Genomic DNA, 17,472 nt, shown 5'->3' on the forward strand with positions numbered 1-17,472 from the left:
CAGGACAGTTACTGCATTGTGGACTCTGTACCACAGGATCCAGGAGCTTGTCAGTCTGCTGCCTTGTTTACCCGGGAGTTTGGCGTCAACCAGCCATTTTTTGTCAGTGGACAAAAATCAGCAGGGGATTAAATACATTTTTTCGCTCACTGTATCTGGCAGCACTGACCATCGTTGAGAAATCCGCTCCTCACCTACATGAACGTGCCTCGTCAGCGCTAGGCACAAACTGACTCAAAAATGTCTTCAGTCGCCTATTGAGCGCAGGCGCCGTCTAGCCAAAACAACAGCTGATCGTAAACTCAGGTGTTGTGCTGTTATGTACGGCGCATGCGCATTTCGTCCGAAAGCGGGCACTTATTGATAGAAGACTGCTCATGCGCCGTGTGGTAGACGGTGTGCGGGTGCGCACAGAGGATGTAGGAAACGTTGTGTTCCGTGTCACAGGGCACTGCTGTGATCTGGTCCTTCCTGTACAGAGAACAGAGTGAGGTCAGTACAATCACTGTGTGCTCTCACAGCGGAACTAAACAGACAGTCTCATACATTACAGTCACATGTCATTCATGGGGAAGTAGTGAGCTTCTTGGTTGTTATAGAGGAGAGATTTGTGTGGTGCTCTGTATCACACTAGACAATGCCTGCTGAGTGCTGACACTCTCTCTAGCATTACCATCACATGCAGTACATTCAGCTAGTTCCACAGTCACGCTGTTTTTTTTTCCTTATGCCTAAATTTCCTGCATTACAGTAAAAGGTGCCCCACTAACTCTTCCGAGTATGGTCTTCGGGACTGGGCGTTCCTATTTGATTGACAGGCTTCCGACGGTCGCATCCATCGCGTCACGAGTAGCCCAAAGAAGCTGAACGTCGGTGCGGCTCTATACGGCGCCTGCGCACCGACATTCGGGTACTTTCGGAAAATCGTGACGCGATGGATGCGACCGTCAGAAGACTGTCAATCAAATAGGAACGCCCAGTCCCGCAGCCCATACCCGGAAGCGGCGGAGAAGAACCCTCTCTAAAACGGTAAGTACAGCTTTGATTTTAAAAAAACCACACGATTCCCCTTGACAAAATGAGCATCAATCTAAGGTTAAAAATGAACTTTTCGGGTGAACCTCCACTTTAACTCCAGGTACAGCTAGCATATGGTCAGGCCCTAGAAATTTCCACTTGCAGGCAGGGGCCGCAGGTCCCTTTAATGTAGCAGAAGAATAGGAAGACTTTGTGTGCTAGCTTATCTATGGTGGACTACTGCTCCCAGTAATCCCTCTACAGACCCTGCTAGCCCTCCTGGCTGCAGCTGCCCGACTCCACTGCCCGCGACATCAGTCATTACTGCTGGCTCTGCACCCATCCTAGACTGCACTCTACCAGTCCTCATGACTGCGCCTGTCACTCACCAGTCCTCCTGGCCACACACCGGTGATTCCAATCCGAAGACTTGCCCGGCAGTACTAGCTCCTGCTGTCCTGCCTGACTCCTCTCTGTGCCTCCTGTCCAGATCCTTCATGCGTTCTTGAAGGGATCCTTCCTGAACCCGAGTCTCCAGCCCAAGGTCACCCCTCCCCCCAGAATAGGGAGCACCCTCAAAGACCCCGACAGCCTAGCACTCCATTGTCAGTTTTTCCACCCAACAAATCCAACCCAGCCAGGCTGACCCTGGGTAGGGATAAGCTCCGGCGTGTTCGCACAGTCCATGTGCAGAGCCCGCCAGGAAGTCTGCATGGCACTGCACTAACCACAGGCAGGGACACATTTCCCGATCTCTGCAGCTGAGCATCGGCAATATGTCTCCCTGCCTGTGATTAGCACAGCACCGTGCAGACTTCCTGGCGGGCTCTGCACGTGGACTGTGCGAACACGCCAGAGCTTCTCCCTACCCAGGGTATATCAAGGAGGCCTGCCCCCTGCCAATCCTAGACATCTCAGACTGCTCCACCTCTCTTCCCCTCCTCTCTTCTAGAAGTCAGAGGGATGTAACCAAGAAGTGATGCTATTCGTGAGTCACCAGCCTACTCAAAGCAAAAAATCTACCTCTAGCACTTACATAGGTAGAGGGTGCTACACCTAGTTTGAGGCCGGGTTCACACCGTAGCCGCATGCGGCTCAAAGCAGGGGTTCGGTGCGTGCTGGTTCACTGGTTCAGATCCGATTTATCGAAACTGAAACGCACCAAAAAAGGCGTGCGTTTTTCCGGCACACCGCACCGGACCCGCTGCGGAGATATGTGAACCGTCTCTATAGAGAGCCAGTCACGTTCCCCTGCTATGCGAATTGAATGCGGGAAATCGCGCATTCAATTTGCAAAGGTGTGAACCCGGCCTAAAGAATTCAGATGGCATTATTTTACCTGTATTGTCTGTCTTGAAAACTCCTCATGAAGAAGACCTTCCCCCCTCTTCTCAACTTTTCTAAATCACAGGGGTGCATTCATAAAACTTTGCATTGGCGTTTTTTCCTTAAAACTGCATGTAAATGAATTCTGTGCAAATGGGGCAACATAAAATGTTTACAGGCTAGATCGAAAGTGTGAATGGGGAAAATGCCACAATATAGCCTCTAGATGGAGTCGAAGAGCATACTTATTTCCTATCTTTGGTAGCGCAATCTAGTGGCTATAATGCTGTATTTTCCTCATTCACACTATCGGCAGAGAATATAGCCTGAGAACATTTGGTTTTGCCTTATTTGCACAAAATGTATTTACATGTGGCTATGCAATTTTGTTTTAGTATACCCCTTAGACTTTAGCATAATCGCTGTTGTATTTAAAAAATATATATATATATATTTAGGTATCTTTGCTTTTTAAAGTTGTACTCTCCTCTTTCCAGCTGCCCTGAGATTTTCATGCACTTCATGAACTTCAGGACAACACTGCCATCTCACATTCCAAATCTGGCTGTCACTTGATGAATATCACCAAAGAAAGAAAATGCTGGGGAAGATCTGAGTGTGAGGAAGAGGATGCTATACTACACGGAAGTAAGTGTGTATTATATTCTACAGCATGGGTCTTCAAACTACGACCCTCCAGTTGTTCAGGAACTACAATTCCCATCATGCCTAGTCATGTCTGTGAATGTCAGTGTGTTACAATGCCTCATGTGTAGTTCTACAACAGCTGGAGGGCCTTAGTTTGGGGATCCCTGTTCTACAGGGACGAGTACTTGGTATGGCTGATTTCTAGTTTTGAGCAGACCTGGTTGTTCATCTTTAACTCTCTGTACAGGAGCAAATGAACACAGTATATTGTGCTAGGGCAGGGATGTAATGCGTTGTTACTCTTAATACAGCAAAAAAGTCTTCACTGCCCAACACCTCTTCTATCAGACTCCATGCCGCACAGTATAATTTAACTCGCTTCCTGTGATCAGAGTGTCAAGCATCTGACCTTGGAGGGCATGTTCTCAAGTAGCTCTGGACGCACAGGAAAAAGCTGCAAAAAAAGCACTGCACTACTGCATGGTGCTATTTTCTGCAGTAATTAGGACCTGCTCATTGTTGTAGGAAGAAGAAATATAATGGTATATGACCATAGTAAAGACTACAGATTTAATTACATTTTAGTGGTTGTAACCCTTAAAAAAAAAAAAAAACATACTCCTGTCCCTTTAAAGGCACAAGATGTAGCACAGCGCTTTTGCCATGTCAATTGTCCCTCTCAATGTTGTACAATACCTGGCTGATCCTGTCTTCCCCTGTTTAAACACTCCACGTTTATTATGGCTGCTGATCCATGATACCATGGTCAGTTTACACGCCTCTGTCATCCAGTTCTCTTCTCTGCATCTCCTCCACCCCTCTCTCTCTCCATGTCAGCTCCTTAGTCAGTGTGTGAGCCCCCACCTCTCCTCTTCTCCTGTGCTTGTAAAGTAAATAAACATGTATTTAATACTTTGATCCTCTCTGTTTTAGGTCCCTGTTCAGTACAGTGTGCGTGTTATCCTAAAATTATAATGCTAAATATCTTCTTTGCAGAGCCATGACCCCCCTCTGCTGACGTGCATTCATCAGAGGGAAATCTCAGCCCCTCCCACGGTACTCGCTTACATTGGAAAGAAAGCAGAGGGAGGTCCCATATCACAGCAGGGCTCTGCAAAGAAGGTATTTAGCATTATCATTTTAGGAAAACGCACACACTGTACTGAACAGGGACCTAAAACAAAGAGGATCAACGTAATTAATACAGTAGAGGGGGCTGAGAGGTGCTCTAAGGAGAGTGGGGGCTGGTATAGTTATGGATAGAGTAAAGAATAGTTAAAACCAAAGTCAAGTCCCGCCGCCCACCAATACGTGTAGAGATTTTACTTCAATTTCCTTTTTTTTTTTGTGTGTGTGCATGTGTTTTAGAACGAAAGTGAAAGGAGATCTTTCCAAAGGAAGGGAACCACTCTTTTAGCTAGTTGTTACTGAAAAGAGTGTCCCCATTATAAAGATTATCCCTATTCCATTCAAGTGACAACTTAAAGTGATTGTAAGCGATCACCTTGTAAAACAACCTATTCACTTTAAAAGTGAAATGAAAGGCAAAACATTTGTGTATAGATATATAATAAAACATTATAAATTTTTTTTGTCATTTAGTCATCACATTCCTTCTGTTCTCAGTTGCATAAGAGCTGGGAGGAGGAGAAACAACATCACACTGAATGGCTGTGCAGTTTGGGGGGGGGGGTGTCAGGACAAGTCTGATCATTGTAGGAGAGCAGACTGAGTTTCCAGCACAGCTAGCGAACTGACCATGCTGTGCTCTCCTACTTTGTGTGGTCAGTTTTTATTAGGAAAGTAGAGGGACTGGCAGGAACACCAGGGATTTTACATAAAAGAAGCAATACAAAGAGAACAGGATACTTTCTCATACAAATACATGGTACAGCAGACACATATCAGTTATATAAAATGCTGGAGTAACAAACACTTTAAAATGTTTTCCCTTCCCTTCAGTCCGATGTACATCTGATACAGACAACAGATAAAATGTGACAGGTGCTCTCTACTCCATCTAAAACAAACACAACTCATTGGCTTTAGGCCCTTTTCACACTTGTACGCCCTGCAAGTCTTGCAACTTGAAGCAATGCCTGTGTAATTTTGAGGTCTATGGACATCAACTCGCATCAGAGTAGTGCAGGCCCTACTTTGAAGTCGCACAGATATGAACGGTACTCTTTGGAAATCATGGGGTATGACTTGTCATGCAACATTGCAATCCCAAATCGCAGGAAAAGTTGCACAAGTGTGAAAGGGGCCTATGAATAACGGGGAGAGCATTTCTGACATAGTTAGGATATACATATAACATACAGTATTAGAGGTCGGCCGATCTTTGGCTTTTTTTAAGAAATCGGCATTGGCCGATTTATTCCGCAAATTCGGCCGATCTAGTCGCACCGTGCCTCGTCGACCCACAAGTGTTCCTCCTCCCTTCCCCACACTCTATTGGCAGAGCGGCGCTTGACGGTTGCCAGAAAGGAAAAGCCGCTCAGGTGTGGTCGTCTTCAAAGGTAGTCCTACAGAAACCACGGGTGCAGGCAATGCAAAGAAAGGAAGAATATCTTCTGGACAGCCACACTCCAAATAAAATTGCCTTTATTGTAAAATCCAACACAGCGCCACAAGTCACAGCAAACTGGAAAGCTGACGCATTTCACACTATACATAGTGTTTAATCATAGCTATCTAACACACAAATCATTTCTATTATATACCACTGAGTGGAATCCATACAGTGAGTGGAATCAACTTAATTTCAATACCACATGCATCTTCACTTATTTTTACTAATTTTATTTCCATTAATGTCTATATAAATTTAGATGTTCTTATTCATTTCTTTCATTTAGTACACATGAGATTTGAATTGCACATCCTCACTGCTAGTTCACCAATTTATCAATTAAACATCAATTATCCTCCCTCTTTTGTTTTTTTGGGTCACATGGTCCTCCATGAGTGGTATATAATAGAAATGATTTGTGTGTTAGATAGCTATGATTAAACACTAAGTATAGCATGAAACGCGCCAGAGCGGCTGTCCAGAAGATATTCTTCCTTTCTTTGCCCTGATGCTTGCCAGAGCCGCTGAGTGTGTGAAACTGACATTTGTAACTGAATGCAGAGAGAGACCCGCTGTCAGAATTCAACGTTGCTGTCTGGGGTGGGGGTGCCAATGGGATGGGACCTTTTCTTAAGCAGCCTGATTCATTATCATTTACTTATTGCTGCAACACAAAGCCCCTAGGGGTAATTTTTCCTTTTTTCCAAAATGGTTGAAGTAGAACCATAGGCAAAACTTTTTTTCCGTTTTGTGTAGAGCAAGGGAGGGTTATCCCCCATCAGGTTTTTTTTTTTTTTTTTGCCATCTGTGTCCTATTGTGGACATTTCCCTTCAGTTCCTGTCCCAAATCCAAACACAAAGTGAAAGGAAATCTCAACAAATTAAGGGAATTCCTTGGGGACCCCCCGGTCACCATAACCAGTGTCCCCATTGGGAGATTTCTCCTCTATTACATTTCTGGGGACAGCCCAAGTTTGGAATTTTTGTTTATTTTCACTTTCAATGATAATGGTAACAGGACAAATAGAGAGTGAATCTTCTTATTGGGGCCACAGACAGAAATAAAAATGTATACGATGTTTTAATCCCTCTCCACACTGTTCAAAACTAAAAAAAATTTTTTCTTTAGTCATACTTTAAGTGCCATAGAATGATTGTTTTTACAAAGTATACAAACAGTTTTTTAGCATCTAATTTTCTCAAGTCGTCTTCCAGGACGGCACCTTGAGAGTAGACTGGCTCCACCTGACAGGAAACACAATCAGAAAGAGGTTTAAAAGCCCCGCCCCTCCCCGTGCACCTCAGTTATTGATTGTGTTTCCCACCAGCGAAACAGTTTATTATTTTTGTTAGACCTAAGGCCTGGGGCTGGTGGTCCCCCTCCGGGTACTGAGCAGTGGGTCCTGGGCGTCCCTGCCTCAGCTAAAGGTTTCATGCCTGTCCCGGGGGGTTTTCCCCGTGTGATAGGGGGGGGGGGAGGAAGATTGCAACAATACCCCCCCTTCTTTCCTTTCTATAGGAATCCCTGGGATAGTGGCTATCCCAGTACTCCTATTTTTGGCCATGTTCCCTCTCCTCCAGGACCCCTTACCTGCTGGGCGGGTGTGAGGGCTTCCTCAGCGTGGCTCCGGTGTGCTGTCCTCCCGGGGACATTTTCTAATGGAGCCAGCAGTCGACGCCGCGTCACAGGCGGCGCGCGGTGATGACGCACTTCCGGTCTTCACCAAAATGGCGGCCGCCAGCGGCGTCGGCTCCTCGCTGTTCTCTTTGCAGCAAGGAGGAGAGTGGCGCCTACACGACTTCGCTATGGAGCGCGAAGATCGTTCGCTAACAGCCGCTGCCGAGGACACCACCAAGGGTGAGTCTGCCTCAGAATGTCAGGGGGGCATATTGGACTGGGTCCTCTCTCCCCCCCCCCCCCCCCTCTCCTCACATAATTGTATGGACTGTGATATTTTTTTCTCTCCCCTTACAGGGGAGGAGGTTTCTGCCCAGGGGGAAGCTGCTAATCTCTCCCTAAAACACACTTCCAAAACCAAGAGGTGTGGTAACTGTAGCATTAAGCTGGCTGCAGATTACTCCAAACTTCTTTGTGCCAAATGCATACAAAAACTGGCAGGAAAGGAAACTTCCCTGATTATGAAAGAATTCCTAACTGTCCAATCCCAAATGCTCTCCACGTTAAAGGAATTTAAAGACACCTTAAAAAATAGGGATCCTGAGCCCATAGCAGCCGGCCCCTCCTCCCAAGAGAGCTCATCCACCCCAGTGCCACGAGTTTCCAGGGACAGGGAGTCTCTCCTATCTGACACCGAAGGTTCAGAGGCTGCAGAAGATGGGGTAATTGATAGCCATTCTGAGGATGAGGATGAGGATGCCAGATCAGGCAAATACATTTTTTCTGCAGATGACATGGGGGGTCTGCTGTCTGCTGTCTATGCCTCTGAGGGGATCCAACAGCCAACAGAGCTGGTGTCGCCTCAGGACAGAATGTACCAGGGTCTAGCTAAACCCCAGCCAAAGGTTATCCCAGTCCATCAGTCACTTAAGGATATAGTTCTGAGGGAATGGGCTGAGCCTGAAAAGAAACTGCTAAGGTACAAGACCTGGAAGAGGCGCTGTCCCTTTAAGGAGGAGTTAGAAAATACTTTCTTTAAAACTCCTAAACTAGATGCATCTCTAGCACAACTCTCCAGGCAGTCTGACCTCTCGTTTGAGGATGCAGGGAACTTAAAGGATTCCTTAGACAGGCGGGCAGACACCTCCCTTCGCAGGTCCTGGGAGGCTAATGCGGCCGCCCTTGGACCCGCTTTGGCCTCTTCCTGCATCGCTAGGAATGCAGATACCTGGTTAACCAGACTTCTGGAGCATGTACCTCAGACCTCCAAGTTTAAAGAAATTAGAGATTCTCTTACAGTCATAGGCAGTGCGGTAGCCTATCTTGCAGATGCATCGATTGAAACAGTCCGATCCTCTGCTAAGACGGGTGCTCTCGTCAACGCCGCCAGAAGGGCGGTATGGCTCAAGACGTGGGAAGGGGATCTTGCCTCCAAGACCCGTCTATGTGCCCTGCCCTTTGAAGGCACTTTTCTCTTTGGGGCAGGACTTGATCAAGCTCTAACTAGGGCCTCAGAAAAGGGGAAACGGTTTCCCCCAAAACCCAGACCTAACAGGAGAAGATTTTTTCGAGGCCCCCAGAATAAAAACCGGCCTTCTGACCGAAGATCGGCCTTTAATAAGCGATGGATCGCGGGAAAGGATAAGCCAAAAGGGGGTATCCTTTTCCCCGATCCCAAACCCGCAGGTAAGGACTCCAAGTGACTTAAAAGTCGGGGGAAGACTCTCCCAATTTTTTCCAGCCTGGGAGAGTATAACGCGGAGTCCTCACATTTTGCAAATAGTGAGGGAAGCTTACAGATTGGAATTCCGCCAACTTCCCCCCCCAATATTTCTCCTCACCCATCTACCCCAAGATCCCCTCAAGGCAGCTGCCCTTCTGGGAAATGTGGCAGATCTAGCTCAGCAAGGAGTCATAATCCCAGTTCCGCCAGGACAACAGGGTCAGGGGGTGTATTCACATATTTTCATGGTGCCCAAGCCTTCGGGGAAATTCCGATTGATCATAAATTTAAGACCTTTAAATACCTTCCTCCTCTACAAGAAGTTCCGCATGGAAAACATTTACAGTCTCAAAGGACTGTTGTTAGAAGGAGTCTTTATGGTAACCATAGACTTGAGGGACGCCTACCTCCATGTCCCAATCTTCAGGGACCATCAAAGGTTCCTCCGATTTGCCATTGCCTCCCCTCAGGGGATTCAGCACTGGCAGTTCACCGCACTCCCCTTTGGTCTGGCCTCCAGCCCAAGGGTTTTCACGAAAGTCCTGGCAGAGGTGGTCGCCTTTCTACACCTGAAAGGGATCTCCCTTGTCCCCTACCTGGACGACCTACTGCTTTTCAACCCCAGCCAAGAACTTCTTCTCTCGGATCTGACCACCGTCCTGACTACTCTGGAATCTTTGGGATGGATTGTAAACAGAGAGAAATCTTCTCTCCTCCCAGAACAGAGAAAAATGTATCTGGGGTTCCTGATAGATTCCGTAGAGAAAAAGCTGGTTCTTCCAGAGGAGAAGATCCAGAGACTCGGGTCAGTGGTCAGGTCCGTCATGGGTTCAATAGAAATTTCCCTCAGACAGATCATGAGGTTACTGGGACTGATGACCTCATGCATCCCAGCGGTCCCATGGGCCCAGCTTCATTACAGAACCCTGCAGGCCTTCCTGCTCTCCTCTTGGGACGGGAAGGACTCATCCCTAGACTCCAGGGTCAGCATCCCGGAGTCGGTAATATGCACACTGGGGTGGTGGCTCATTCCTCAGAATTTGGAGGAAGGCCTCCCATGGAACCAGACAAATCCTCTCAGGATTTGTCTTCGACTGGGTTCGACATCGTTTCGGCAACCCAGAGATAGACCTCTTCGCGAACAGGAAGAACAGGAAGGTAGAAAGATTCTTCTCCCTCTCCCGGGATCAGGGATCGGAGGGTGTGGACGCGTTGGCACAGGCCTGGACATTTCAGCTGGCCTATGCCTTCCCTCCCCTGAGTCTGATCCCAAGGGTCCTACAGAAACTGAGTCGCTCACGAGGGAAGCTGATCCTGATCGCTCCCCAGTGGCCCAAAAGAGCTTGGTTCCCAATGTTAGAACGTTGGTCTGTTCTTCCCCCCCTTCCTCTCCCGGTCCGAGTGGACCTTCTGCGGCAGGGACCGATCTTTCACCCAGAGCCCGACTTTTTCAGTCTGACGGCCTGGTACTTGAGAGGTGGAACCTGCAGCGGAGAGGATGTTCGGAGAAGGTAATAAATACCCTTTTGGCTAGTCATAAGGAGGTCACTAGAAAGATTTATGCTAAGACCTGGGGGATCTTTTCACGCTGGTGTGCAGCCAGGCAAGCCCCACTACCTGAAATATCTGTCATCCTGGAATTTCTCCAGGAAGGAGTTGATCTAGGACTAGCCACAAGAACCTTAAGAGTACAAATAGCCGCCTTGTCCTACTTCTTAGACAAGAGGCTGGCCCTGGATCCGCTGATCAAGAGGTTCCTGTCGGCTAGGGATAGGTTATCCCCTATTCAAATCTCCAGGGTTCCCCCCTGGGACCTCACCTTGGTACTAGACCATTTATCCAAACCTCCGTTTGAACCGATAGACAGCATTCCGGTTAGGCTGTTGACATTTAAATTCTCATTTCTTCTGGCGATTACTACGGCCAAAAGAATAGGAGACATGCAGGCGCTCTCAATCAAAGAGCCTTATTTTCGTCTTTTTGAAGACAGGGTAGTCCTAAGTCAGGATCCCCTGTACCTACCTAAGGTGGCAACAAAATTTCATAGGTCACAAGAAATTATTCTTCCTTCATTTTGCGCAAATCCACAGAACGAAAGGGAAAAGACCTTCCACTGTTTGGATGTAAGACGCTGTTTGTTAAGTTATTTGGGAAGGGTGAGCGAGTTCAGACGCTCATCACACTTGCTAATTAATTTTTCAGGACAGAAAAAGGGTTGCCAAGCATCTAGAGCCTCTATATCTAGGTGGATAAGACAGGCAATTTCATTAGCATACATTAAGGCTGGCAAAACAGTACCTAAAGTCAAGGCACATTCCACGAGATCTATAGCAACCTCCTGGGCAGAGAGAGCAGGAGTTTCAGTGGAACAAATCTGTAGATCAGCAACGTGGTCAAGCCAGAACACCTTTCTCAAACACTACCGAGTGGAACTTCTGTCACCCCAAGACTTGACGTTTGGCAGAAGAATCCTGCAGGCAGTGGTCCCGCCCTAAGGTAGGCCTGAGGGTTACTTGCTTATCTCTCAAGGTGCCGTCCTGGAAGACGACTTGAGAAAATACCAGTTACACTTACGGTAGCTGTTTTTCTGTAAGTCTTACAGGACGGCAGGCCTATTTCCCACCCTGAGGAATTTATATGGTTTGTATTTTTATATACTGGTTCCCGTGCTCTAATGGTGGTTACTTTATCACTAACTGAGGTGCACGGGGAGGGGCGGGGCTTTTAAACCTCTTTCTGATTGTGTTTCCTGTCAGGTGGAGCCAGTCTACTCTCAAGGTGCCGTCCTGTAAGACTTACAGAAAAACAGCTACCGTAAGTGTAACTGGTGTTTTTTTTTTTGTAGAAAAAAAACCCCATCTAAATATATTTTCTTTTTTTTTTTTTTTTTTATTATTCATGTATTGGAGCAGTCACGTGATCCTTCCCTGTGGACAGGAATGAGCATGGAAAGATCTGTGGGAGGAGCCACTAGCATCTGCTGTCAGTCAAATGCTGTAAGTGTAAGGCAGGGATATGCAATTAGCGGACCTCCAGCTGTTGCAGAACTACAATTCCCATGAGGCATAGCAAGACTCTGACAGCCACAAGCATGACACCCAGAGGCCAAGGCATGATGGGACTTGTAGTTTTGCAACAGCTGGAGGTCCGCTAATTGCATCACCCTGGTGTAAGGCATGAGCCAGGGGGTGCTTGGCTGAGTCACCCAGCTTGGGAGCCTGCCCACGCAGGTGCCCCCAGAGGAGACAACTTACTATGGAGGGCACTCCTAACAAAAGAGCACTGTCTGGGGACTGCAAAAGAAGTGTTAAGGGATTGCTCTGTGCAATATCTTTGCACAGTGCATGTATATAGAACCTCCTTTTTTTTTTTTAAATGCCTTTAGAACCACTTTAATATTTCTGCAGGCAGTTTTTACATGTGCATAAGCCTTTTGTATGGGTTTATAAAAAAATCTTTATATTTACAAGTTTTTTAAATGTAAACATTTTTCTCTGCCATAGGAATGCTGAATGCAACTGGTATTAAAGAACTGACATACAGAGCCTTACAAGTGGAAAGACTTCTAGCAGACAGAAAATATGAAGACATTATGTACCACCTCTCATACTTTGAAACTCTTGAGGTCAGTCTGCAAACCCTTCAAGAGACAGACGTCATCGGGGTTATTTACAGGGTACTTAAGAGCTGTTCCCAAGGAGCTATGAAAAAGAAGGCCAAGTGCTTGCTGTCCAAATGGAAGCTTTTGTATAAAGAAAGCTGTGCCCATCCCAAGGAGGAACATCACACAGGTGAAAGCAAAGAACTTGTAACAGCGCAGTCAGTCCCAGAAAATGAACAAGACAAAGGTGTTCTGGGTAGTACAATGGAACTTCATTTGTCTACAGCAACTCAAGAAACAGCAGCTGGAAATACTGATGCAAGCACTCAAGCAGCTTGTTGTACAAAATCTAGTGAGGACAATGTAGGTGAAGAGAAAATCATTGCTGAGGAATTGAGAGTAAAATGCAGAGAACTTTTGTGCCAGGCTTTGTCTGATACTACAGAGTGTCCAGAGAAAACGCATGCATATGCACACGCACTAGAGGAAAGCATCTATAACATGTATGCCAAAAATGAGAAGAAGTATAGAAACTGTGTACGGAGTAAAGTTTCCAATCTGAGAAATCCAAAGAATTCCCATCTAAAAAAGCAGATTTTCTCTGGCGCATTAAGTCCTGGGGCGTTTGCTACAATGACTGCATTGGAGATGGCCAGTGATGAACTCCGAACGCTCAGAGCCAGCTATACACAAGAAAGTGTTCAGGAGCATCAGTTACCCCAAGGCGTTGATGGCCTCCAGACAAATAAAATTAAATGCAGGAAGTGTGACAGGTTTAATTGTACAGTTACAATGATTTCAAGAGGAACTCTGTTTCTGCCTGCTTGGGTGCGGGCTGGAAACCCTGATGAAGAAATGATGACATTTATCATTTGTAATGAGTGTGGAGAGAAGTGGTATCATAGTAGGTGGATCTGTCTGTGAAAGCATTCTGTCCTGTTTATTCTTACTATTGTGCTATGTGCCCTGGCTCCTTAGATGATAAGAGGAGCAGCCTACAAGGGTAGACTTTGTAATGATCATCCAGCCCCAGTTCTGCAGAGAGATGCATCACACTGATAAAGATTTACAGTATCTGCAGTTTACTCTATGAACTTCTACTCAGTATGTGTTTTTAACTACAGGCTATCAGGGTTTACACTCTGCTCAGAGCAGCGTCATGTAGCAGTACACTTGATGCTTTGTACTTAAAGTCATACTAAAGTCTTGTTTTATTTTTATTCATTTTAAAGACCGTAAATGTAACTGGTTTAGCCACCTGAATTAGATTTGGTATCAGCTTTTTGTACTTCCCTGTATAGCAGCACTCCGATTAGGAGGCAATGGCAGAACTGGGAGCCAAGTTCTGCCTACACCTATGCACACAAAATAATTGCTCGTAGGAGGAAGCATATAGTAACAGCAAAGTGAGAAGCTGTTGCTCAGTCTCTGTGCAATAACAGGCAGGGGGCAGGAGGTGACCAGGTTTGCTGCTTAAAGCAGAGTTCCACCCTAAAGTGGAACTTCCGCTCATTGGATTCCCCCCCCCCTCCGGTGCCACAGTTGGCACCTTTCGGGGGGAGGGGGGACAGGATACCTGTCAAAGACAGGTATCCTTCCCCACTTCCGGGAGTCTGGCCGCGGCCGTGACGCAGCTGTGACTTTACCGCAGGGCTCACTCCTCCTTCTACCCTGGCCGCCGGGCTAATAAGAGAGGAGCGGGCCTCGCTCATGCGCAATAGGGTTCCCGGCGTGAAACCGAAAGGCTACAATGCCGGGTTCCCTTACCCGCAATGGCGACGGCAGCACCCGACAGCTGATGGGAAACATCAGCTGCGGTGCCGACATCGAGGGACACGTATGTCTCCATTTATTAAAAGCCAGCAGCTGCAGTATGTGTAGCTGCTGGCTTTTAATATTTTTATTTTTTTGCCTGGAACACCCCTTTAACATATTATTATTATTTTTTTTTTTTTTTTTTTTTTTTTAAGATATTTTTATTAGGTTTAAGACAAACCAACAAACAGAAAAACATACAAAAAAAAAAAACCACCAGACAACTTGGTCATAAACATTAGGCAATACACTCAGCCCTGGTTCACACTGGGCTGCGGGAGTGAAGCAGTGCAAGTTCAGCTGAACTCGCACAGCTTCACTCCCGCCGGCAGTCCCGATTTCGGCCGCGATTTAAGAGACATCTGTGCAGGTTTCTGCACAGATGTCAATGTATATTGCGGCCAGAAATCGCAAAAAGTAGTACAGGAACTACTTTTTGAAATCGGTGCAGCGCCGCAGATGCGGCGTCGCACCGATTAGGACGGTGTCATTGCCGCCGATTTGAGATGTGATTTCACATGTGAAATCGCATCTCAAATCGTACCCAGTGTGAACCTGGGCTCAAACATAGAAAAATAAACTGACATCAGTGCAAAATATAAAGTAGGCACAGTGGTAAAAGGCTCAGGTAGAATACCGGGATATAGCAAAAGCAGAGGTCCAGACATTCGAGATCCGTGAGGCACGGCCCATCATTGGTCAAGCAAGAGTAGTACAATCAGTGCTGGGAGAGGGTTAGCGGACTAGCCAACCATCTACCCCAAATTTTGTGGAAGGTTTTGTTCTGTTTCTGGAGTTCAAAAGTACCATAAGTTTATACAGTGGGATATCGTCATGAATACGTTTTAACCAGAGGGATTTCAGCCCTTTAACATAGTTACATAGTTAATCTGGTTGGGGAAAAAAGACACAAGTTCATCCAGTTTAACAGCAGAAGAGCAATGTCAGGTCCCCAGCCCGGTTATACTGTTTAGCACAGCTGTGTAGGACTGGATGGCCAGAAGTTCAAATCCTAGGCCAATTTAAACAGCTTTCATACATTATGGGGCTGATTTACTAAAACTAGTGCACACAGAATCTGGCGCAGATGTGCATAGTAACCAATCAGATTCCAAGCTATTGTCGGCTTAATTGAACAAGATTAAGTTGCAGGTTGATTGGTTACTATGCACAGCTGCACCAAATTTTTTATTCTCCCGTTTCAGTAAATCTTCCCCTATATGTATTTCAACTGTGTCCTTTTGCCGGAGTTCAGCCTTAAGCACATTTTTGCATTATGATAAACCAATGCCATTATTTTGATGTAAAAAGAAGGCTTGAAGAAAGCAGATCTAGCTAAAACAGATTACATATTAAATATATTTATTAACCTTCTCTTTAGTTATTTATTTGTCAAGGTTTGTAGTTAATATCTTAAAGTTCTTATCTGGAAATCAGTTCAACTTTGAAAGCAGCAACACTGCTTCTGTTTAAAAAACCTGAATTAAGCCCTGATTCACACTGGTGCGATTTGACATGCGATTATGTGAAATTGGCGGCATTTGCCGGCAATGACACCGTCCTAATCGGTGCGACACTGCACCTGCGTCGCTGCACCGATTTCAAAAACTAGTTTTTAAACTACTTTTTGCGATTTCGGATCATGATTTACATTTACATCTGTGCAGAAACTGCAGAGATGTCTCCGTAATCGCAGCCGAAATCGGGACTGAAATCATGTGAGTTCACCTGAACTCGCCCGGCTTCATTCCCGCAGCCCAGTGTGAACATGGGCTAAATCGGTGGATTTGTAAAGTGGTACAACTGATCATATACTATGGTAAAAAAAAATCATGGGTAGCCGAATGGTAAATTTTCAGCTCAACAGCAGCTGTATCCAATCAGATGCTGCTGATACAATAGATTTGTTCAACTGTAGGCTGAATGAAAAAAGTTTGTGTATGCTTAAAGTAACACTTAGCCTAGGTTCACACTGCTGCGAATTCAAAATCGCGGTAAAATGCGCGATTTTACCGCGATTTCGCGGCTGCGATTTTGCCGCGATTTCGGCCGCAATTTAATGTAAATCGCAAAAAGTAGTACAGGAACTACTTTTTGAAATCGCAGATGCGGCGTCGCACTGATTAGGACAGTGCCATTGCCGACAATTGCCGCCGATTTGAGATGCGATTTGACATGTCAAATCGCATCTCAAATCGTTCCAAATCGTACCGTGGGCTAAGGCTGGGTTCACACTACTACACTACTTTCATCCTACTTTGCTCTGTGTTCAATGTTTCCCTATGAGAGCGTCTTGTAGCGTCCTACACAAGTCGGTCCGACTTTGAAAATGCTCCCTGTACTACTTTTGGTCCTACATTGATCCTACTTCAGGCCCATTGAATATCATTGAAGTCGGACCAAAGTAGTATCCTGTTCATGAAAGTAGGATGGATGTAGGACAAATGTAGGATAAATGTAGGACCAATGTAGCAGAGCAAAGTAGGATGAAAGTAGTGTAGTAGTGTGAACCCAGCCTTAACCATATCCTTATTCTTCAAGAATAATCCATACACACCCACTACATAATCACACTAATCTATTTGCATAGCAATCACATGATCCCCTGGCTGATCAAAGTGGACACAAGGACACAGTGGTTGTTGGAGCAGCACGCTGTGCGCATGTGCTCAGTAAGGGATGCTAAGCGTTTTCTAATGACATTTCTGGCATGGTGTGGAGAAAGCCTCTTGAGGGGGCGAGCAGGAGTGTCAGGACGCCCTCTAACACACAGCTCCTTGCTATATCTGCAAAGTAGAGTGTCCTGACACTCCTGCTCGCCCCCTCAAGAGGCTTTCTCCACACCAGGGAGAAAGCCTCCCATTACTGTGTGGAGTTACAGACAGAGGAACAGGAAGTGAGGATTTCTCAGAAGAAATAAGGACATTTAAAAGCAAAATGGAAGGATGAGGTAAGTGAAGGAGGACTGCACTAAGGTAAAGGAAGCTATTTAGGGGAAAAAATGTTTTCCTTTACAACCCCTTTAACTTGTAATGACAACATAAGCATGATGCATGTTTGCATCATTTCTGAAATGCATGGCAAAGCATGCATCTTCTGTTCGGTTTGCCATGCATTCGGAATGCATTCGGAACATATGTGAATGGAGA

General features: G+C 46.0%; 1 protein-coding gene across 2 annotated transcripts; it reads left to right on the forward strand.

Moving 5' to 3' along the window:
- The first annotated feature begins 362 nt into the window (after positions 1-362).
- On the forward strand, positions 363-13,771 carry TCEANC (transcription elongation factor A N-terminal and central domain containing). 2 transcript variants are annotated; one of them, XM_040336521.1, is made up of 4 exons: positions 363-492; positions 2,841-2,991; positions 3,988-4,113; positions 12,411-13,771. In XM_040336521.1, the coding sequence occupies exon 4, from the start codon at positions 12,413-12,415 to the stop codon at positions 13,430-13,432; it is 1,020 nt and encodes a 339-aa protein (XP_040192455.1). In that variant the 5' UTR covers positions 363-492; positions 2,841-2,991; positions 3,988-4,113; positions 12,411-12,412; the 3' UTR covers positions 13,433-13,771. The 2 variants fall into 2 exon arrangements, with proteins under 2 accessions (XP_040192455.1, XP_040192454.1); XM_040336520.1 differs by lacking the exon at positions 3,988-4,113 and having other exon boundaries at positions 364-492.
- The last annotated feature ends 3,701 nt before the right edge of the window (positions 13,772-17,472 follow it).

This window comes from Rana temporaria, chromosome 2, assembly GCF_905171775.1.
Source record: "Rana temporaria chromosome 2, aRanTem1.1, whole genome shotgun sequence".
Taxonomy (NCBI): Eukaryota; Metazoa; Chordata; class Amphibia; order Anura; family Ranidae; genus Rana; species Rana temporaria.